The sequence below is a fragment of the Eretmochelys imbricata genome, chromosome 3 (assembly GCF_965152235.1).
Source record: "Eretmochelys imbricata isolate rEreImb1 chromosome 3, rEreImb1.hap1, whole genome shotgun sequence".
NCBI lineage: Eukaryota > Metazoa > Chordata > Testudines > Cheloniidae > Eretmochelys > Eretmochelys imbricata.
Window position 1 is genome coordinate 85482805 of NC_135574.1, and position 24537 is coordinate 85507341.

Here is a 24537-nt window from a genome sequence, read left to right on the forward strand (position 1 = left end):
AGTAATCAGAGCCAGATGGAATTCGGCTTGAGACAAATGAGGAAGAAGAGGACACTTTATTCTGGTGGCTGGCCACGAGCGCTTCCTGCACCAATGCTTCTCCTCAGATGGTTATGAGATCCAGAGTACGGTGTGGCTCCAAGCAACTGCTTGAGGAGGCATGTTGTAGGGCTTCTGGAATATTATCACAGCTATAGTGATAAACTGGAATCCAGGATTGAATGGACAAAATCTGGCTGTACACCAGCTCAGAAAAGGGGAGTGGGCCCTGGGAAAATCTGGTCAACTTGACCCCAGAGCAAGGGATGACACACAGGAAAACAGACAGGTCAATGCATCCGATGAAGTGAGCTGTAGCTCACGAAAGCTTATGCTCAGATAAATTTGTTAGTCTCTAAGGTGCCACAAGTACTCTTTTTCTTTTTGCGGATATAGACTAACACAGCTGCTACTCTGAAACAGGTCAATAATGGTTGTTCACAAAGCAATGTGGGATAGCTGTTGGAAGACTGCCAAAGTAGTTCAGGACAGCATTGCATTCAGATTAACATTAGACTGGACTAACTTGCTTTGCAGCAAACTTAGTTCACTTTGAAAGAGGACTCTAGAGTTCTCAATAAATGTGGAGTCAGTGCACTATAATGTATTGCATCATGTGTACACAAGCACTTTCAAAGTGGGTTAACTGGAAAAATCGTGGATTGTCTCTCTCTGTCACACAGACACACCCCCCCCATAAAACTGCTAGTAGTCAGATTTCAGAGTTTCCTGGGCCATTAGTTAAAAATGTGATTATCTTTATAAACTGCCTCAAAGGTAGTCAGCAGAAAACAGTTCTCCCTATGACTCCTAAAAGGAAAAACAACTGATTACAAGTATTTTTTTATCTGTTTGTTCCTTGTTTGTTCTTCCTACCACAGCATTTTCAGACTTTAATAGGTGTCAAAGGTCAAACTCAGTTTGTCATGCAATCTAAGTGCATATATTTTGCTGTTAATTATTAAGACTACCGCTTCCTTTGAAGCACCTGAAGGTTCAATATATTTATAATGTGGTACTTGCAATATTATGACTGAGGATGCATTTTAATTTTATGCCTTTATTTTCAGCTATTTCTAACTTTTTTTGGGGGAAAATTACTACTTGGTATAAATTTTTCATGCTTGTCCGTTCAAAGGCTATTTTTTTTTTTAAAGTCTGTAGAAAATCTGTTCCTCTTCTGAGGTTTTATAGCAGGGTTTCTCAGACTTCATTGCAGCACTATCCCCTTCTGACAATAAAAATTACTACATGACCCTGGGAAGGGGGGACTGAAGCCTGAGCCCCCTACCCTGGGCGGGGGGCTAAAGCTGAAGCTCGAGGGCTTCAGCCCTGATCACATGGGACTATAACCTGAGTGGCGCCCCCACTCCCACCCCCCGCCCGGACTGAAGCCCACGGGCTTCGGCTTCAGCCATGGGCAGTGGGACTTTTGACTTTGGCTTTGGTCCCAGGCCCCAGATAAGTCTAATGCCAGCCCTCGCGACCCCATTAAGACGGGGTCGTGACCCACAGTTTGAGAACTGCTATTCTATAGCACAGAAATAAAGAATTTTTTCTTAAGAAACTTTACAGGTGCTTATTTTGTACTCTTAACCTTCACAAAATGTTTAAAAGATCAAGCTTGATGTTGATGAAATTCCCCACCATGTCGGCATTGGAGGCTCCAAGACAGAGATTTTTGATGCCCCACTCTTAGAATTCAGTAGAACTAGTGTTTTACTGACTGCTTTAGGGGAGAAATCTGGTTTCTCTGACAGACTGCTGTGGATGGCTACAGTGATCCCTTGTCCTTACCAGTCAATAGGATGGTCTTTAAATTGTGTTCCCCGGCTTCATTCTTATAGTTCATCTGGGTTTACATAACTGAAGGTTGGAAGGAAAATGGCTGACATGCTCTTTGTAGAAATCTTGTGCCAAATCTGATTGATTTCCATAATTTTTTTAAAAAAATTTTATACAGTGACTGTGTGGGAGCAAAAAAGTTTGCCTTCACTAAAGAAATTCACATATGATAACATGAACATAAATGAAGGGCAGGCAAATGATGAAACTGGAGTAGGAGGTAGTTGGTAACTTGTTGGCATATGATCTCCTCTCTCCAGAGACACACCACCTCAGTTCTCCAGCCCATGAGATTTGTTTGTTTTTTGATCTCCATCTAATTATTCTGAGTAGTTTGGCCAGTTACAGATCCATTATCCATGACCTTCCAAACTTTGCTTGTTTGAAGGTCATGGATATGTTGTTCTAGATAGGACCTTTAATTTATTTTATGTTAATTGTAAAATGTATTAAGGAAATGGTATAAATCACATATGGTATTTCCTGATCCATGCTATAGTACAGAGGTGGGCAAACTGCGACTCATGGAACCATCCTGCCCGGCCCCTGAGCTCCTGGCCCGGGAGGCTAGTCCCTGGCCCCTCCCCTGTAGTTGTGCCGCCGCTTGGGCAGCAGGGCTGCGAGCTCCTGCCACTCTGAGTGACATGGTAAGGGGGTAGCGGTGGTGCACGTGTGGTGGTGGGGGGGTTGAGTAGGGGGTCCCAAGGGGCAGTCAAGGGACAGGGAGCAGGGGGTGGTTGGATAGGGTGGAGGTTGTGGGGCGGTCAGGGATTGGGGAATAGTGGGGGTTGGATAGGGCAGGAGAGTCCTGGGGGGGCGTGTCAGGGGGTGGGAGTGTGGATAGGGGTCGGGGCAGTCAGGGGACAGGGAGCAGCGGGGGTTGGATAGGGGGTGGGATCCTGGGGTGGTTTGGGGCAGGGGGGGTCCCAGGAGGGGGAAGTCAGGGGACAAGGAGCAGGGGGGGTTGGATGGGTCGGGTGTTCTGAGGGGGACAGTCAGTGGGCGGGAAGTGGCAGCTAAACTGCACAGCCACTATATATGGTCAACTGCTTGCTGACTTTGAGCTAGGATCTGTACTTTTCACCATCTTCCCTGCATCAGAGATGAGCAGGAGAGTGACAGGGAGCCAATTTCTGAGGGGGGCAAATTAGGAAGTTAAAAGTGAACGTGATTTGAGTGACTTAGAGATTGAGAGATAGGAAATATAGAAAGGAGACGTAGATGGGGAGAGAAGAGAGGAGGGAAGAGCTCAGGATAAAAGTGTGAAAAAGGAGAACCTCTCTGCAAAACAAAAATTTTGAAATTTAAGATTGAAAAATCTAGGAGGATGAGAACAGAGGAAATTAAAGAAAGAAAAACAAAGTAATACCATGCATTGTAATCCACATCCCTACAATCCAATCCCTTATGACAGGTGTGTCTCACTTTCACTTTAGAAATATTATCCTACACATGTATATTTTCTTCTAGGGCTGGATAGCTTTTCTGGATCCATAAAAGAATATAATTTTGCATAGTAGAGAATCACTGGCAGGTTTAATGAGGTGATTGTTAGTTTTGAAATTTAAAAATTTCTATTTGAATTAAAGTGCAGTTTATGAACCTCAATGACTGCACTTTTTTTTGGTATTTTCTTTGTAAGTATAATTAACTTAGTCAGACATATAGGACAGACTGGTACATTCTACTTCCTGCCCAGCACACACACTTGCTAACAGGCAGTTGGTTTTTAGCCACTTAAAAGTTACCACACAACAAACTTACAGCCCTGAATGCATCAAGGAAAATAGCTTCAGTTTTGTTTCATATGGTTCTGTGTAATGTTGGAAATCTGGAAAACATCAAAAGTCTGATGGCAAACTGTAAGACTTTTTTTAGTTTGTTTTTCAACAGACTGAACAGTATGATATAAAATGCAGCATACCCTTCTCAATGTTTTAATCAGAAGCAAATGAAGAGATAAACTCAGAGAACTGATAGGTAAGTCTCATGGGAAGAAAGTCTGAAATAAAGGAATTCGGAAGTGCTAGGCACAACTGCAAACTATCCCAATGTGAAGAAAAGATAGGAAGAATGGTAAGGGGCCAATATTGCTCCATTAGGAGCTCTTTAATTACCTGAAAATCAGAAAGGAATCCTCCAAAAAGTGCAAACACGGACAGCTTGCTAAGGAGGAGTACAAAAAAAATCACAAGCATGTAGGGAGAAAATCAAAAAGGCTAAGGGACAAAATGAGTTACAACTAGCACGGGACATAAGTCAAGACGAGTTCTGTAAATACATTAGGAGCAACAGAAAGACAAAGACAAGTGTAGGTCTTCTTCTTAGCAGAGAAGGAAAGCTGATAATTGATGGCATCAAGAAAACAGGTTTTTAATGCCTATTTTGCTTCAGTCTTTACTAAAAAGGTTTTATGATGACCAGATACTCGGTACAATCAATATTAACAACAAGAGGTAAGAAACTCAAGCCAAAGTAGGGAAAGACTATTTAGATAAGTTAAGTGTATTCAGATCAGCAGGGCTGATGAAATTCATTGTAGGGTATTGAAGGAACTAGCTGAAGCAATGTCGGAATCTTCAGCAATCGTCTTTGAGAACTCATGGAGGATGGGTGGTGTCCCTGATGACTGGAGAAGGGGAAACATAGTACCTATCTTTTTAAAAGGGGTACAAAGAGGACCCCAGGGAAATATAGACCAGTCAGCCTAACGTTAATACCTGGAAAGATACTGGAATAAATTACTAAACAATTAATTTGTGAGCATCTAGAGGATAATGTTATAAGGACTAGCCAGCATGGATTTGTCAAGAACAAATCGTGCCAAACCAACCTAATTTCCTTCTTTGTCAAGGTTACTGACCTAGTGGCGGGGATGGGGGAAGAGAGACATCAAATCTACTGCTATCTTGATTTTCAGAAAGGCTTTTGACATAGTCCCATGTGACATTCTCATAAGCAAACTTGGGAAATGTGGTCTACATGAAATTACTATTAGGCGGATGCACAGCTGGTTGAAAGATGATACTCAAAGAATAGTTCTCTATGGTTCACTGTCAAACTGGGAGAACTTATCTAGTGGAGTCCCACGGGGTCTGTCCTGGGTCTGGTACTTCTCAATGTTTTCATTAATGAGTTGGATAGTGGAGTGGGAGGATATGCTTATAAAGTTTGAAAATGACAGCAAGATGGGAGGGGTTGAAAGCACTTTGAAGGACAGGATTAAAATTCAAAATGACATTGACAAATTAGAAAATTGGTCTGAAATCAACAAGATGACATTCAATAAAGACAAGTGCAAAGTTTGCAATTCAGAAGGAAAAAATCAAATGCACAACTACAAAATGGGGGGTAACTGGTTAGGCAGTAGTATTGCTGAAAAGGATCTGGGGCTATAGTGGATCACAACTTGAATATGTCAATAATGTGATGCAGTTGCAAAATATCATTCTGGGGTGTATTAGCAGGAGTGTTGTATTTAAGGCATGGAAGGTGAATGTCCTGCTCTGCTTGGCACTGGTGAGTCCTCAGCTGGAGTACTGTGTCCAGTTCTGGGAAACATACTTCAAGAAAGATGTGGATAAATTGGAGAGAGTCAAGGTGAAAACAACAAAAATGTAAAAAGGTTTAGAAAACTGACCTATGAGGGAATGTTTTAAAAAAAAAAAAAAAACAACAAAACTTGACATGTTTAGTCTTGAGAAAAGAAGCCTGGGGAGGGAACCTGATAAGCCTTCAAATATGTTCAGGGCTGTTATACAGAGGGCAGTAATAATTTGTTCTCCATGTCCACTGAAGGTAGGATAAGAAGTAATGGGCTTAATCAGTGGCAAGGGAGATTTAGGTAAGATATTAGAAAAAAACTCTCTAACTATAAGGGTAGTTAAGCTCTGGAATAGGTACTAATCCCCATCACTGGAAGTGTTTAAGAACAGGTTAGACAAACACCTGTCAGGTATGGTTTATTTGGTCCTGCCTCAGCGCAGAGTGCTGGACTTGATGACCTCTCAAAGTCCCTTTGAGCCCTACATTTCTTTGATTACATCAGATGCACATTCCAACAAAGTGCATAAAGGATGTTTATTAGAGTTGGCTGAAACTCAGGATTTCTGGTTTTCAGGTAACTTTGATATTTTGAATTTTCTTGTGAACTGGAAATTCTGGGGGTTGGGGGAGAGTTCATATAGTGTTTCTGAAATAAAATGTGTACCCTGGGATCCAAGCATCTTCTGACTGACAAGAATATCCATTTCAGTACTGCTGTTCAGATATCCAGGGCTACCTGCTTGGGAGCCAGCTGTCCCAGCTGCCTGGAAGCCCTGGGGTTCCTGGCCCAAGGCAGTCTGCATGGTGGAGCAGTGCTAGAGCCACAGACCCTGGAAGCCCATCCCAGGACCTGCCAGGCTACCAGCTATCTGACATGGAGCTTGGAAGCCCTGAGACCCTCAGCTGGAGCTAGGGTTCTTGGGACTTCCAGATTGCCTTCTGTGCATGTGGCAGTCAAGCCCCAGTTAGAGCCAGGACTTTCAGGCTCCCAGCTGCACAGCATGGAGCTGAAAGCTCTGGCATGGCAAGACTGCCTCAGTGCCCACAGAAACTGGAAGCCTAGACTCGCCAGTAGTCCACCAGACAAGCTGGCAGGGAGCCAGGCAGGCTTCTAATGGATTGCTGCCTGAGATTTGACTAAAATTCATTTAACTGAAACTGTTTTTGCGAAACACAGTGGATTCAACTAATCTTTTTTTGTTGGAAAATTTCCAATCAGCTCTAGTGTTTATTATTGAATCAGGAATTCCATTCATAGTGTATTGCAGGTAAGGGTGTGCTTTGAGTTGTACTGGAAATGGGAGGCTTGAGTCTGGGCTGAATATATCTAGGTCACTGTATAACAGAGTGACTTTACCCTTAATGGCTGCTGAGCCCAGGGGCTAGTAAACCCTGATTACTGAGGAGACATACCTGGATTGGGTCAGATAATTCATGATAAAGGGAAGAAGGGGGCTGTAGTGAAGGAGGAAGCTCAGGAATCTGCAGGAAGTAAGAAAGACTCCTGCAGGGAAGACCCTCATACCAGGGCATTTGAAAACCAAAGCAAGAAACCTGAGGCTTCAGCCATGTAGGGCCAGAGAATGGTCTGCCAATGCAGCAAAAGCCCCAGGCAGGAAGGCTTGGGAGTAGGGTGAATTGGAGACTGTTGGGAGTGAACAGGCTCCAGCAGAAAGACCTGAGACATGGGGTTTCCTACAGGCAGGAAAAGCCTGGGAGTGACCCAAGAAGAGCGTAAACTGGAGAACTGTGTTTTGGAACTTCGGGGCTTTATTTATGTGAATAAGCTCATACCCCTGAGAAAGGGTGGTGAATGAACTAGAAAAGCCTGTGTGTAGTCTAAGGATCCTTTTGAAGGAGAACTTGTTAGCAGGGCACTGCAGAGGCACCCCTGGCCCTGATGGGGTGCATGGGAGGCAGCAGAATACACTACAGTCACCTAGATAAAGAACTTAGTCTTTAGAAAGGTCAGAAGAAAGGAGAGCAAGTTGAGATTGTCAGAATATGGTCTGCCAACCAACCTACTGAACAGTATTAGAACTTGGAAGAAGTTGCTTGCTCTTAGAGGTTTTGAGATAATATTTAAAAAGGGTGAAGGCAAGGGTAAAATGGAAAAATACACTAAATTCTCAACAGTAGAATTAATTTGGAGCTGACATTGTTGACACAAATTCCATAGTAAAGACATGAGAGATTTATACTTTATATCAGCATTCAGTAGATAAACATGAAATCCCTGAGAATTCATCATAAGGCAAGAGAATGTTTCTGAAATACATTTTTTTTTGCTGGCATGTTAACTTCAATTCGCAGTTGCAATGCTAGCCAAATATTCCATTTTCTTTTTTTATTAGTATTAAGTTTGATAAAATTTATGTAAAGTACTTGCAATACATACCCACTAATTCTTTTGAATCCTACACCTCTCATTTTATTTTTTTGAATTTATTCCTTAATCATTGGTTTCAGAGTAACAGCCATGTTAGTCTGTATTCGCAAAAAGAAAAGGAGTACTTGTGGCACCTTAGAGACTAACCAATTTATCTGAGCATAAGCTTTCGTGAGCTACAGTTCACTTCACTGGATGCATACTGTGGAAACTGCAGAAGACATTATATACACAGAGACCATGAAACAATACCTCCTCCCACCCCACTCTCCTGCTGGTAATAGCTTATCTAAAGTGACCACTCTCCTTACAATGTGTATGAAAATCAAGGTGGGCCATTTCCAGCACAAATCCAGGTTTTCTTACCCCTCCCCCCCCATTGTAAGGAGAGTGGTCACTTTGGATAGGCTATTACCAGCAGGAGAGTGAGTTTGTGTGTGTGGTTTTTGAAAAAGGGGGGGAGGGGTGAGAAAACCTGGATTTGTGCTGGAAATGGCCCAACTTGATTATCATACACATTGTAAAGAGAGTGGTCACTTTGGATGGGCTATTAGCAGCAGGAGAGTGAATTTGTGGGGGGGGGGGGGGGCGGAGGGTGAGAAAACCTGGATTTGTGCTGGAAATGGCCCAACTTGATTATCATACACATTGTAAGGAGAGTGATCACTTCAGATAAGCTATTACCAGCAGGAGAGTGGGGTGGGAGGAGCTATTGTTTCATGGTCTCTGTGTATATAATGTCTTCTGCAGTTTCCACAGTATGCGTCCGATGAAGTGAGCTGTAGCTCACGAAAGCTTATGCTCAAATAAATTGGTTAGTCTCTAAGGTGCCACAAGTACTCCTTTTCTTTTTCCTTAATCATTGTTGCCTAAGCTATTACTGACCTGGTTCTTCTTCGAGTAGTGTCCCTATGGGGTGCTCCATTTCAGCTGTGTCATTACCCTGGATTTAAGGGGCGTTACCCCAAAATGTAATCAAGCCAATTGCAAATGTATTGTGTGCATTCAGCCACCATAAATTAATAAAATAAAACACCACATAGTTAAGGGTTAATTAAAAAGTAGGCACATAAAGGCAAGGTTAAACTCACTGCCAGTTTCTGCTAATCTAAATAAATAAAGGTTCTTTATTGACTTTTTTTTTTAGTTTAAGTCTAAGTGCCTCTAGTATTAAAAAATTAAAGAGGTAATACTCCAATAGAGGTCATTATAACCTATGAATTTTATAAAAGTGATAAAGAACTAGCTAATACAGTGTATTTTAAAGCAGTTCACTGAAGCCATCCTGAAAGATGTTTTTTCTAACACCTTTTCTCCCCAGTGGGTGAGCAACTGGCCACTGCATACCTGCTGTTAATTACTGAATTTCCACTCTGGGAATGGTAAATATCTGAAATGTTCTAAACCTCCTTGAGGAGGTTCATCTCCACCAAGTCCAATATCTGTTGCTCCTTCCACCCCTGTCTGAGCAGGACAAGAGCTCCAACTGAGGAAATACCTCATGGAGAAAGTCATGAGACCCCAGTCAGATCCAGGCCAGGGAGACACTCCTGTACTTTGACTGCAGGCATCATGCAGTGCACCTCTGAGCATGAGCTCTGAAACAGAGGCTGGAGCAGATAAATCTGAACACCTGTTGTCTCGGGCTTCTCCGGAAAGTAAGAGGCGCTTTCAAAGGCAAAAAAACAGATCCCCCTCTAAGTCTGGTTCTAGGAGAAGGGATCCGTCTCTGACTCTTTCCGATTTGGGTGAGTCTTCACATGCAGACAAAAGGACTTAGGTCTGCCTAAGCCTCCCAGCCATGAAGGGAAAGTGCCCAAGAACAAGGCTCCAGTGGTACCAACACCATTGCTGACCATGACCTTTAGTAAGACAAAGGACTGACATCCACTGGCACCAACCAAGAGGTCCAGATGAGACACTCTCTCCCAGAAGATACTGGCTTGGCCCCATAAGGATCCACTGATCCCTAAGTCTGTGGTGATACCTGATCTGGTGGAACTGACAACTGGGTTTCCTCCTACTCCAGGAGGGACAGAGACACATACTACCCTGGAGGATATTTCCCCCCCTCCCCCATATGGATAATCATGTAAATACATGTATGTCTTTTGTCTGGTGAAAAAAAATTCCCTGAAACCTAGACCCTCACCTGCCATTTACATGAATTCTTATGGGGAAATTGGATTTGCTTAACATCATTTTGCTTAAAGTAGCATTTTTCAGGAACATAACTACAATGTTAAGTGAGGTGTTACTGTACTCTGATTCCTACACATGGGCATGATCCTGAACTTGTCTGCAGCAAAGGGCTACCTCCTTGCAAACAGAATCTATGCCACAAGCAGTCTGATAAATTAAGTCACTCAAAACCACGACCCTCTTTGCTAGGCCACATAGCCTCCTACACTACATAACACCTGTCACCAGGCTAATTATCCATTGTCTGGAAGTCTGGGTCAGGTTGGTGTGTATGCTTGATGGACACAGCATGAACACTATGGTGATAATTCCCATTAACTTCACTCCCTGGGAAGAGGGAGGAGGGTTTGGAGCTGGTACACTGCGAGAGAAGGGGAACCAGATGGGTTAGGAAGCAGGCCAGAGAAGGAGCAGTGAGGGTTGAGAGTGAAAGGCCCAGAACTGCTCAGCTGAGCTACATTCCAGGAGTTCTGCCTCTCCTGCTGGACAGAGCCCCCTTCAGTTTGGCCCTTGCCAGACAGTGCCTGGGCAGGGGATGTAGATGAAGTTTCAGGGTCAGGAGGGGGGCCAGGACTCATGAGTGCAGAGTTATGCTCTCCTCCCAATCCTGGCCCTTCAGCGTGTCCCCATTCATTTCCCCTGTGCAGGGGGAAGTGCGCAAGACAGGTGAGCTGGGTCTCAGTAGCTGCAACCTTCCCATCTCGGCAGGGAGCGTAAGGGTTCCTTGACTGCCAGATGGTGAATAGTTCCCCTCCCCTTGTGGGTTCTGGGCATCCTTTCTTCTCTCCCACCCACACCTGGACCTCTGGGTACCTGGCACCTCTCCCACTCCTATAAGGGGAGGTGCTCATGGAACATTAATCTCTGAAAGGGGCGCTCAGCAAAAAGTTTTTTGCAACCTGTCCTACATGATGCTCAGCAAATTACTTAAGCCGAAGTAACTTGCAAGTTTGTCAGGTGGCCACTGACTGTGTAGTCCTCATTTTCTGGGTGTCTAACCTGAGACTGTGGGACCTGATACTCTGGAGTTCTAATCACTCATAACTGAAATTAACTTTAATGGGAGCTGTGGCTGATCAGCACCTCTAAGGGAATGTGCTCTGGATAATAATTACAGGATTGGGAATCATGAGGTCCTGAGTTTTAATCTGGCTCTGCCATTCATTATTTGGCCTGGGGCCCCTCTCTCTTTGGGTCAGTTTCCTCCTTTGTAAAATGGGGCTGGTACTCTTATCTCGCAGTGTGAGTAAATTAATCATGAGGTACTTAGATACTATGGTGATGAGTGCTCTGGAAAAGAACATGAAATGAATAATTCTGTGTTCATTCATGTGCAAAGAGGCAGAATTAAGGTTACACAGGCAACCTAAATTCTGGTATTTGCTAACTCTTGAGTGCTTGATTTTTGCCTCCTAAACAATTTTCTTTGAACATAATTGGGGTTTTTGTTATAAATGAGTATGGCAGGAGAGGAAAAGGACAATATTTATAATCTCAGTTACTTAACAGGTCATGTGCGTATCTTGATGTTTCCATTAAGTTGTGGACAGTTATTTTAATTCACTTTGGCGGAGTGTGTTTTTTTAAAAAAAGTATTAGAATGAGGTAGTGGCTTGGAAAAGTTTATAGAGGCCATCAAGTAGAGGGGGCAGTCTGAGCAGTGGGGGCAAAAGGGTGAAGTTCTGTAATCAAAGAGTTAGGGAATTTATGAGGTGCTGCTTTACAGGAAATAAAGAAAAATTACTATTGGTGTCACAGTCCCAATACTTGTCCCAATCTAAAAGCCATCTTGCCATTACTGGCATAATGTTCTTTACTCCATGTACGCAGTGTTGTTGTAGCTGTGTTGGTCCCAGAATATTAGAGAGACTGGGTGGGTGAGGCAATATATTTTATTGGAGCAACTTCTGTTGGTGAGAGACAAGCTTTCTTTAAATTTTTACTCTACTGAGTCTTAGGATTGTGATAACAGCAGTTGCAATTTAGAATTAAAGTACAGTGTCACAACTGTGTGCAGAAGCTTGCAGATGGTTTAGTTAGCTCTAGCTCATGTTAGTAGTTCCTCACTTTCACAAACACTGCATTTACATGAACACAGGTTAAAAGAATATAAAAACTCTTCTGTTACCTTTCTTTTGTTAAAACAATTTTATTTCAGGTCCTAACTGAAACAATGAAGTCTGTAGGGTTGTTTGACTTGATTCAGATATTGTTCTTTTCATGGGTGTGTTCATCAGCTGCATCCCCTTGGTTTGCTTAAAAATACACAGCCGACCTTGTCTTAACGTAAAAAAGGAAGCTCAGTTTTTGTTTTTAGAGATTGTGAAATCCGCATAATATAGCAAAATCATTGTAATACATGTAAATGTTTTTCATTTACTTACTGCTCTAGGAAATTTGCAACATAGCTTTTCAAAAAGTTCAGTAAAATTTTATTTTGGGATCAGACTTGGTGAAATGGTTTGTAAACATCAAGCTAGTTCTTGAACCTCCTGCTTTGTTTCAAAACAGGCTTGTATGCTAACAAGCTAAAGCAAATCTATCTTTAAAAGGATGCCAGGAGCACCTTTAAATACTGTAATAAGCATGAAATTAGCTTTTATATACTCGTGTGTGCGCAACAGTGTTAATAATATTAATAATGAGCATTATAGTAAAAATCAATGCGTGGTTTCCTTTCTAATTCCTCCTTTTTACGTTGCTCACCTTTCTCAAATCAATTATTTTGTGGCTGAAGCTTTCCATGTTTGGTAAAAACCCAAATAAATATTTGTTTGGAAATTTATAGTTAAGCTAGTTCCAGCCATCTTGGAGTTCTGAGACTGAAATCTATGTGAAATACATAGTATGGGGAAAAAATACAAGTAAATATATCTAGGCACATTTGGGTAGAAATAGTATTCTTATGCTTGACAATGTTAATAGGTATCAAGTGGGTCTTTGACCGGGTATCCCTAAGGTACTGGGTCACAATCGAGCTGAGTAGAATTAAGCCATGTGGTCTGAGAAGTTTCCTTTGGACCTGTTGCAAACACAAGGGCTAGGGGATTGATTGGTTGCAGCTGTGTCTCTGTCTGTGGCTTGGTCTGCACTTAAACGGTGCTCGATCAGAAAACAAAATATTTAAAAGAAATTAGATAAGTTCAAGGTGATGGTTTCCTTTTAAACACAGTGTTCTATTTCCACAGTCTAAGATGGCTTGATTTTAGGCCATATTTCATGGACATTCTATGTTTTATTAGTTGATAAAGTATAAATTGCAGATTAAACAATATTTGTCAACTTATTCAAATGTTACTATTTTAGTGTAGAGAGCACCCACAACGTGCTAGACACTAAGCACGGTAAAGAAAGCATGTTCCATGCCCAGAACAGTTTGTAGTCACATTTTCTCTCTCAATTATTTTCTTTCCTCTAATGTCTTCTAAAATTTTCCTTGATTACATGCATTTTTGCTTTATTCTTTTTCTTGCATTAGGGGAAATTATTATTTTATGTAAAAGAAAATGTTTGCCAAATGGAATATTACACAGTGATATAAGATTGCTTAATTTGTACCAGGGCTTGCAAGGACTGAGCCCCGTCATATCTAAGCTTGGCAGTTCATACCCACGCACCTCTGGGCTTGCTGTATCAGTTATGAATGTAAAATAAATTGCTTGAGCTCCAGCACCTCTTTCATTACAAATTAAGCACTGAATAAAGAGTCTCCACGGATCTTATTTCTTTACCTGTTTGTTTATAATTTTCCACTGTCTCTGTGAGCGCTTGCTTTTAATCGCATTTCTTTCTTTTCCTTTTTTTTTTCTTTTTTGTTTCAGAATAACAGAATCCCCAAACAAAGTGAGACACAGCTAACTGAGCAAGTACAGGGGAATCTGGGCCTGGTCTACGTACAAATTTTGTACTAGTGTACCTACTTTAATTAGGAATGTGCTTCTCTTTATTTTGGTTTTTTTAAAAAAAGGTATACCAGTACAACCCCTTAGGCTGCCACTTTCAGTGCTAAAACTTTAGTCGTTCAGGGGTGTAAAAAAACCCAACCCCCGAGTGACAAAAGTTTTAGTGCTGAAAAGCGCCAGTATAGACAGTGCTGGCGATAAAGCTACCACCCCCTCATTCAGGGTGGTTATTTTTTTATCACCGGGAGAGCTGTCCCCCGGAGATAAAGCGTGACTACGCTGCCCACGTTACAGTGCGGCTGCAGCAGTGCTGTGAGGAATAGGGAGGAGATTTATATACACACAGAACATGAAAAAATGGGTGTTATCGTACACACTGTAAGGAGAGTGATCACTTAAGATGAGCTAATACTGGATACAATTAACTTAGGCTTGACTAGAGACTGGGAGTGGATGGGTCATTACACAAAGTAAAACTATTTCCCCATGTTTATTTCCCCCCCCCCCAAACACTGTTCCTCACACATTCTTGTTAACTGCTGGATGGCCCACCTTGATTATCACTAAAAAAGGTTCCGCTCTCCTGCTGGTAGTAGCTCACCTTACCTGATCACTCTCGTTACAGTGTGTATGGTAACACCATTGTTTCATGTTCTCTGTGTATATAAATCTCCCCCTGTATTTTCCACGGTCTGCATCCGATGAAGTGAGCTGTAGCTCACAAAAGCTTATGCTCAAATACATTTGTTAGTCTCTAAGGTGTCACAAGTCCTCCTTTTCTTTTTGCGGATACAGATTAACACAGCTGCTACTCTGAAACCTGCCTGAAAGTGTTTCTTTTCTGAATGGGGATCTGCTGCTCTATTAAGCTTGGAACTGATATGTTTTACCCCTTTTCCGAGTCCCTTTCCTTCCACCACTACTGCAGTGACTCAGCATCTGCATTTCACATCTTCTATAGGTGAACCTGGTGAATTGTAATGATGTTGCTGCCTAGACTTTATATATAGCACGTGCATGCTCTCTCTCTTTCCCTCTCCCGCCCTCCCGGAAACCAGAAGTAGATCTTGAAAATCTCAGCTTGGTCACTCTCCTCTTCCCTGCCCCTGTGTCCTCCCAAAAGAGGCTTGATTATGCAATACTATGTTTTGGGGGGATTTTCTTCTTAACTTCAGGCAGTTAATGGAGGCTTAAGTCTTGCAGCATGAATGTTGATTTTCAGTATATATATTTTTTGCCCTAGCTGGTATAATTTTCTTGTGGATAATAATGCACAATTCTTTTTTGAATCCTAAGCTTGTTGCCTTAATGTCTTTTGTCAGTGAATTCTGCTGACTACCACATGCTTACAAAAAACATGTTCTTTTATTAATTAAGAGATCATACTTAGTATTCATCATACAGCCTTGATTTTGCCATTTCCTGATTTTTTGATTGCTTCACTTTTGCAATCTTAACATTTGTTAGAATGTAGTTTTAACTTCCTGTTTTTTGTTTTTAAAAGAAGAAATTCTATCATTTGGAATGCAGCTAGAAAACAGTAAAATGTTGTTTAATGTAAGCTTTTTTTATTCAAGGAGGCGAGTGTGCCAGTGTGACAGGTTTCAGTCAGTCCTCCGAGCCCCTAGGGGCGATGGAGAGCTATGATCCCACTGGCAGGTCTCAGTCACACCTTTCGGGTGCTGGGGAATTAGTGGGGAAGGTGTGCCAGCACGAGTCTGCAGCGCGCCCCTCAGGCAGGGGAGCGCCGGCACGAGTCTGCAGCGCGCCCCTCAGGCAGGCTGGCCGGGGTAGGGGAACTCAGGCCCACCCGACTCCGCTACGTTCCAGCCCCTGGGCCTGGTCAGTGGCAGGAGGCGAAGGTCCTGCCGCTGGGTCAGCGGGACCGTCCGCGCCCGCTGACCAAACACACCCACCCCATGGTGCAATTCTGCCCCTGGGCTACTTCCTACCCGGTCTCTCCGGCGGGTCTCTCCGGTCCCTCCAGCTCGTCCGGGTATTCCGCTGCTGGCAGCTCCAGCTCCCGCTCTGTGTCGGACTCACGCCGGCCTGGGCTGCAGCCGGGCCCCTCCAGGTCCTCCGGGTATTCAGCGGCTGGCAGTCCTGGTTGCCACAGGCCTTCCTCCCGGTCCAGTTCCTCCTTGCCCAGGGCCTCACCTGGGTCAGCAGCAGGATCACAAGGGAGCAGCCTGCATCTGTCTCCCTCCCTGGTGCTCTCCTCACTAGGCAAAGAGCCCCACCCTTTGTACTTCCTGTCCCACCCCTCCCCTTCCAGGGATTGGCGGAAGCTTGGCCTGGCCCCGCCCACTCAGGCTGAGAGGGTGGCTCTTTACCCTCTGGTTCGGAGGGGAGCCACCCTGGCTCCCTACAGCCAGTGACTGCATTGAATGGAGAGGGAAAGCTCCCATTTTATATGTGCTCTGTTGAGGAAAATTTTATTACTCTGCATGCATGAAGTATATTTCTTTAAAGCCCTATAACTTTGCTAAGTCAGAACAGATTTTCACTTGATCACTGTATAGGGTTGCCAACCCTCCAGGATTGTCTTGGAGTCTCCAGGAATTAAAGATTAATCTTTAATTAAAGATTATGTTATGTGATGAAATCTCCAGGAATATGTCCAATCAAAATTGGCAGCCTTGCCACTGCAAGGTACATGTATGACATAAGGACAATCTCTGTGCAAAATTTCTAACTTCTACTCCAAATTAAAAATGTTTTTAAGACACTTTTTAAATAATAGCAAGTATGTGTTGTTTTTTATTTTACCCTCTTCATAATCAAATTGTGGAACTGTTTATGGTCTAAATTAATAATTCACCCTCAAGTGGACATCATTATCATACAGGGTGAAAATTTTGACAAAGAAGCAATTAAAAAGGACCTGTAGAGTGAAAATTCTTAGGCAATCTTAACGGTAGCAATTGCTGTGTGATCCAACTTGTAATGAGTGCAATACATCCCTCCAGTGGGAGAGCCATGGAATAAGTAGGATTTTTAGAACAGTGAAACTAGCCCCTAGCTCAGTAGAGCAACTGCTGATATGCCGGTTCCCATATACGTTTGTGGCACAACCGATTTCTTTCCCAGCTGCAGATTAGTTTCAAAAGAACGGTATTGATAAGTCTTCCTCTCTCCCTCCATGTTCCAAATTCCAAGCAACCTCATGAACACTGCTGGAGAGTTGCTTTTCTCCTTTGGCAGTCAGAACATTTTTTGTATAAATGTGAACACAGTCATATGTAGAAGTTGTTAGTATGCTGTATACATACCTGTGATATTCTGGCTCTATTCTAGTGCTGTTCTGTGCAGGAAGAGAGCCAGTAGCCAGGAGAAATGTTGTTTTTAATTACATAAACCATCCCATAAAATTTCCATTTGTCTTGCTAGCAGCATTTGTAATTTTTTCACACTCCTGCATATGTATGTTTGGGATGTTTATTGTGACTTGTATTTGAAACTGCAGAGGACAATTATGTGGCAGGGGCAGTATAATGAGTAAAGTTTTTGGGCAGGGCCAGTGCAAGACTTGATACATTTTCATTTGGGCAAAAATAAATTGAGAATTCCATGAATGATTGAATTAAATGTGTGTTGTCTTTTTTTAAATATCCATTCCTGTGCGTGGTCAGGATGTTGCACTCAGGCTTGTCTGTCTTAAGCTAAATAAACTAATATGCTGTGCACATTCTGTACTCCGTTTAAAATGTCTTAAATTTATTTTGAGGCTAAGTTTCTTCAAAAAGGGTAAAGTCAATAATTTCTCATTCAATTGCTATTCTTATCTGTCAAACTTGATTCTTTTTGACTTGGGGAAAAAAATGATGTTGGTACAAAAAGCAACTCAAAAATACCTTTGTAGTTTTTCTATAAGATACAAGAGGTCTGTGATGTTAGTGTATTAAGCCTCTCAATACCACTTTGAGGTAAGATAAGTATTATTCCATGCTTTACAGATGGAGGAAACTGTTTAGATGAAACTGAGGGACAGGAGGTTCAATGACTTGTACAAAAGTCTCAGCAATTATTTGGCAGAACTGAGAATAAAATCCAAGTCCCCTGACTCCCAATTGTGTACCTTAGACACAAAGCCATTTTTTTTCTTTGTCATAACAGGTGATTAAAAAAAAAGTAACTCACAATAGGCGTGACAATTTCAGACTAGACTTTTTTTTGTTATGAAAATTGATTTTCAATAAGTCTTGGAACACTGGAGAAGTTCCAGAAGACTGATAATTTTGTACCAGTATTTAAAAAGGTTAAAGAGCATGACGTGTGTTAGTTATAGGTCTGTCAGTCTGACATCAATCCCAGGGAAGATAATGGAGTGGTTGTGATAGGACTTGATTAATAAAGAATTAATTAATGCCAATCAACATGTGTTTATGACAAATAGATCCTTTCAAACTAATTTTCTTTTTCTGATGAGATTACAAGTTTGGTTGATAAAGGTGATAGTGTTGATTGATGTAACATATTTTTTGACTTCTGCAAGGCATTTGACTTGGTACTAAAAGAATGGGTGTGTTTCTAATACTGTCCCAGAGGGACTGGTTCTTGGACCTATGCTAGTTAACATTTTTATCAATGACTGAAAGAAAATATAAAATCATCTCTGATAAAGTTTGCAGATGACACACAAATTGGAGGAGTGGTAAATTAATGAAAAGGACAGGCCACTGATACAGCGCGATCTGGATCACATGGTAAGCTGGACAGAAGCAAACAAATATTTGTTTTATTACAGCTAAATTTACATATGTAGGAACAAAATGTCCTGGGAACCCATGACTCTGAAAAAGATTTGGCAATGGTGATGGATATCAATTGAATAAGAGCTCTCAGTGCAATGCTGTGGCCAAAAGAGGTAATGTGATCTTGGATGCTTAAACAGGAATATCTTGAATCGGAGTAAAGAGGTTATTTTACCTCTGTATTTGGCATTGGTGGAACTGTTGCTGTAATACTGTGTCCAATTCAGGTTCCCACAGTTCAAGAAGGATAGTGATCTGTTACAGAGGGTTCAGAGAAGAGCCATGAGAATCATTAAAGGATTAGAAAACATGCCTTATAGTGATAAAGTGAAGGAGTGCAATCTATTTAGCTTAACAGAGAGAGGATTAAAGGGAGGCTTGATTAGTCTACAAGTATCTGTATGGGGAAGATATTTTATGATGGTCTCTTCAGTCTAACAGAGAAAGGTTTGACAGGATCCAATGTCTGGTATTTGAAGCCAGACAAATTGACTGGAAATTTAGTAAATTTTTAATAGTGAGAGTAATTAACCATTGGAACAGGTTACCAAGGGTCATAGTAGATTCTCCATCAATGACAATGTTTAAACCAGATTGGATGTTTTTCTAAAAAATATGCTATAGAAATTATTTTGAGGAAGTTCTGTGGCCTGTATTATCAAGTTGATCACAATGATTATCTGTATGATCACAAAGGTCCCTTCTGATCTTAGAACCTACAAATAAAACTGGTTTGTGGCTTTTGACATGCAGCATGCCTTCTTTCACATATCTGTTCACCTGTATGCAGTGTTGTTGTAGCCATCTTGGCCCCAGGACATTAGAGAGACAGGTGGGTAAGGTAATATTTTCTACTGGACCAACTTCTGTAAGAATTCTGTGTAGCTTGAAAGCTTTCATTGCTCACCAACAAAAGTTGGTCCGATTGAAAAATATTACTCCACCCACTTTGTCTCTCTAATATTTTGTCACTTAACTTACAGAAAATACCTGAGATTCCTAGTGGGAGCATCTCACTATTACAAGTACAGTGTTTCTTCATCTAAACTTTTTTGAAACTTATGCATTCGGTTAACTTATTTTCTCTACTTTTGCACCACCTTCTACTTCTAGGCAGAACTGAAAGAGAGAGTGTGCTGAAATACCATGAGAATAACCTTTGTCATGGTTATTGTGGTTCAAGCAGAAACAGGAAGTACTCTATCTTATGTGACGTTCCTGTTCTCTTGATCTGTTCATGCCATTTTGCAAATCAGATGTTTGCGTAAGCATCTTAACCAAACCTTTTGAAATTTTCCCATCTCTAAGTGGCTGACATTGTTACTGAGCTGCCACAAAACAGTAATTAACATATGTTAATAAACTAGTGGTCTCAACCTGAGCTCCTTGTCCACATGTAAAAGCATTGTCTCCTTATACTCTTCAACTCCATTTTTATCCCATGGTCATGTAGGTGTTTCCCACGCGTCTGAAGGACATCACCCCTCCATAGAACACATTTTAGATGTTCAGCAGCATGCAGGAGGCGCTGGAGGGGGAAGGAGAGGAGCAGGGGCAGGAAGAGGTGGAGGGAAAGACGGGTGCACTTTGGGGAGGGGGCAGAGCGGGAGCAGAAAGAGGCAGTGCTGGGTGGGACCTTGGGTGAAGGGGTGGAGCGGGGTGGGGCTAGGGTACAGCGGGGGTCGAGCACCCCTGGGAACTCAAAGTCAGTGCCTCTGGTTCCGAACATTTCAGACCCTTTTATTCTAGAACAGGGTTTGAGACCTAATCATGTGAGGTGACTTCATTGCTGTCTTGGAGGAGAAAATCACAAATTAAAGAAGAGGCATGGGGCAGAGAGTGAACTAAGAAAGTTACCTTGGAAGAAAGTCAAGCAATTAGGTTTGAATGTTGGATGATCTCTGGGGGGAAAATTGCAAAAAGTGTTTGTAGGTCAATTGCATTACTGGTGCAGGTAACACCCAATTTTACTTAACATATTAAATTTACCCAGCTTTCAATTTCTGCCGCTGTTCAGGTACATGTTGAAATATTGACTCTAGAGGACTGGAGAAGGGCAAGCTTAATGCCTGTCTTTAAAAGGGGAACAAAGTGGACCTGGGGAATTATAGCCTGATACCTGGAAAGATACTTGAACAATTACTAAACAATCAATTTGTAAGCACCTAGAAAATAGTAGGTAGGTAGATAGATAATGGCCAACGATTTGTCAAGAATAAATCATGCAAATTTCCTTCTTTGACAGATTTATTGGCCTACTGCAGAGGTCCCCAAAGTGTGAGGTGTGCCCCCCTTGGGGGGTGTGGAGGAACATCTGGGGGACATGGCGGGGCATGGGCCAGTCCCCACGGGGGCAGAGAAGGAGCGCTCCCTGCCCCCAGCTCTGCTCTGGTCCCATCCCCAGATCTATTCTGATCCTGCTCCCAGCTGTGTCCCCGGCTCCGGTTCCTGTCCCTAACCTCTGCATGACTCTGCTCCTGGCCTGGGGCCGAGGCTTGGGGCAAGGCTGGGAACAGAGCCTCACCTTGCTGCAGGCCCAGCTGTTCGCTCCGCTCTTGCCCTCAGCCTCGACCCCATTACCAGACCCACTCCCTGCTGCAGTCCCAGCCTCGGCCCTCCTTACCCCAGTACATGTCCCCTGTCCCCGTCCCCACACAATCACGGCCCCGCTCCTGGCCCTAGCTCTAGGGGTGGGGAAGGGGGCACAGATGGGTAAAGGGGGTGTGACCCTCTAAAGTTTGGGGACTGCTGGCCTCATGGATAGGGGGAAGCAGTAATGTGTTTTATCTTGATTTTCATAAGGCTTGTGACACAATTCCACATGATGTTTTCCTAAACTAGGGAAATGTAGTCTAGATGAAATTACTATAAGGTACCCACCCTAACTGGTTGAAAAACAGAACTCAAAAAGTAATTGTCAATGGTTTGCTATCAGACTGCAAGGGCATATCTAATGTGGCACTGAAGGGGTCTGTTCTGGGGCTGGTACAGTTAAATATTTTCATTAATGACTTGGATATTGAGGTGGAGAGTATGCTTCTAAAATTTACAGATGACACCCAGCCTGGAGGGGTTGCAAGCACTTTGGAGGGCTGGATTAGAATTCAAAACAATCCTGATAAATTAGAGAATTGGTCTGAATTCAATAAAATAAAATAAAATTAAGTGAAGTGCAAAGTACTTCACTTGGGAAGGAAAAATCAAATGCACAACTACAAAATGGAGAGCTGCCTAGGCAGTAATACGGCTGACTAGGATCTGGGGGTTATAATAGATCTTCACCTGTTGAATATGAGGAAACACTTGATGTGGTTTCCAAAAAGGCTAATATCTTGCTGAGACACAAGGTGGGTGAGGTAGTATCTTTTATTGAACTAACTTCTGTTAATGAGAGAGACAAGCTTTAGCGCTTACAGAGCTCTTCTTTAGGTCTTCGGTATCGTTCTGAGCTGTATTAACAGGAGTGTTGTATGCAAGACATGGGAAGTAGTTGTTCATCCCAACTTGACACTAGTAAGGCCTCAGCTGGAATATTGTATCCAATGTTGGGCACCAGATTTTAAGAAAGATGTGGACAAATTAGTGGGAGTCCAGAGGAGAGCAACACAAATGATAAAAGTTTAGAAAACCTGACATATGAGGAAAAGTTAAAAAACTGGGTATGTTTAGTTTTGATAAAAGAAGACAAAAGAGGGCCTTGCCAACAGTCTTCAAATATGTTAAGGGCTGTTACCAAAGGGATGGTGATCAATTTTTTTCCATGTCCACTAAAGGAAGTACAAGCAGAAATCAGCTTAATCTGTAGCAAGGAACATTCAGGTTAGAAAAATTCCTTATAGTTAGAAATAGTTAAGTACTGGAACAGGCTGCTGGTTGTAGAATCCCCATAACTGGAAGTTTTTTAAGGAGAGGTTAGATAAACACTGACAGAGATGATCTAGGTGTATGTTGGCCTTCCTCAGGGTGGGTGGCTGGGTGGTAGTAGTGGTGGTAGACTAGATGACCTCTTGACACAGGTGTCAACTTTTCCTTTTTGCTGGGGGTGCTCAACCCCTGCTTTGCCATGAGGCTCTGCCCCCACTTCGCCCTTCCCCTCAATGCCCCACTCTTGCCCCGCCTCTTCCTGCCCCCATTCCAGTCCCTCCCCAAGGTTCCTGCTCAGCCGCCTCTCTTCACCCTCCCCAAAGTCCCTCCCTGAGCCGCCAAACAGCTGTTTGGCAGCAGCACCCCCTGTCAGCTTCTTTGGTGGCGGCGCGGTCCCCATCAGCTGCTGGGCAGTGGCGGCGGTGCCCCTGCCATCAGCTGATGAGCGGGGACAAGGAACAGCTATGGCTGGTGGGTGCTGAGCATCTACTATTTTTTCCATGGGTGCTCCAGCCTGGAGCACCCATAGAATTGAGCCTATGCTTCTTGAGGTCTCTTCCAGTGCTGTATTTCTATGATTCTGTTTTTACCATATGCTTCCATGTTGTTTCCATTAAAACAAAACTATTACAATCTGTTCTTACATCATATAATTGAAAGCTTGAATCAATCTCTTATTCTTAATAACAATCCTGTATTTTCTGCAGCCTGGGTGAGTTCCCTGTCCATGGGAATGATTTTCTTCTGCTCTCCCATAGTCAGTGTATTCACAGACATATTTGGTTGTCGAATAATAGCCGTTGTTGGAGCTGCAGTGGGGTTTGTTGGACTTCTTTTAAGCTCTTTTGTAAGGTAAGAGTTCTGCTTTCTTTTGATAATTATATTTATAGCTATATATAACTATATCTTGCTATAGTCACTGTCATAAATGAATATTTTGTACTCAGTCATATGTAACCTGTGTCGATTCAGTGTATTGCTTGTCCTCCTCAAGTAGTGGCTATGCTAAACAGAGGTTCACGAGTCTGCTGCTGGCTTTGAACCAGCAGAGCTGTACCTTTTAGGTCATACAATAGAGGCTCATGCTTTAAGATCCAGAGGTCCCAATTTCACTTCTCACTGCCAATGACCCAACTAGAGCCATAGCATTATATATGCACAGTCTGTAATGTTTATTAACTCTACTAGCAGGGTGCAAGGCAACTTATTTTGTTCTTTCATAAAACTACATTGTTTGACATTATCAGACATAAATCTTCCTCCTTTTACATGGTTAAATTTGTAAATACTACCAAATAAATTAAAGCAATGTTATTGAAACATTTAAGTAAATTAAAAAAGCCTGGAAACTTTTGTTTTAAGGTTCTGCAATTAACTTTAACTCTTATCCTGTATCAACTCATCCTATATCCAGAAACTTCCTTTCTCTCAACCATCAAGTCTAATCTATAATTTTTCTGTTAACTCCAAAACTTTACCTCATATGTTAAATATAACAGATCCAAGTAACTCCTCATTTCAGCCACAGACCCTCCCACAGACTACCTGATGTTTGTGGCAAAACATGTGACTATCTTTACCAGTATAGACCTTTTAATACTTATACAGTACTTTTCATATTAAACATTTTACCAACATTAACATATAGTACAGAAGCAATTCTGTTCCCTATCATTCCTGTGTGAAAGGGTTATCCAATTCTACTCCATCCACCCTCTGTGGCTCTAGAAAGCTCACTGTATTTACATCATCCATTTTCCCTTTGACTCGAAGACCTTCTCTCCCCCAACCACCCACACACATACTTTTATCCCTCCTCACATTGCTTGCTGATGCCAGAATGACATGATCGCCAGAATGACATGATCACCAGAATATGCTGAGGCACATACATAGAATCTATTAGTTTTTCACTCCTACGCAGTGTAGTTGTAACTGTGTCTGTCCCAGTATATTGTCTCTTAGAGAGACAAGGTGGGTGAGGACAGTAATATTA

At 42.3% G+C, this 24537-nt stretch overlaps 1 protein-coding gene and 1 long non-coding RNA gene across 2 annotated transcripts in view; one reads left to right on the top strand and one right to left on the bottom strand.

Moving 5' to 3' along the window:
- LOC144262754 (uncharacterized) overlaps positions 1–16127 on the bottom strand; it is a 41320-nt gene extending 25193 nt beyond the window's left edge. The window contains exon 1 of the long non-coding RNA XR_013345616.1: positions 15876–16127. This is a non-coding gene — a long non-coding RNA (uncharacterized LOC144262754). The remainder of the gene's footprint in view (positions 1–15875) is intronic.
- The window catches only part of SLC16A10 (solute carrier family 16 member 10), a 152081-nt gene that overhangs the window by 63856 nt on the left and 63688 nt on the right, over positions 1–24537 (top strand). Inside the window, exon 2 of the mRNA XM_077812948.1 lies at positions 23249–23393. Within this exon, the coding sequence (XP_077669074.1) occupies positions 23249–23393 (145 nt within the window). The remainder of the gene's footprint in view (positions 1–23248; positions 23394–24537) is intronic.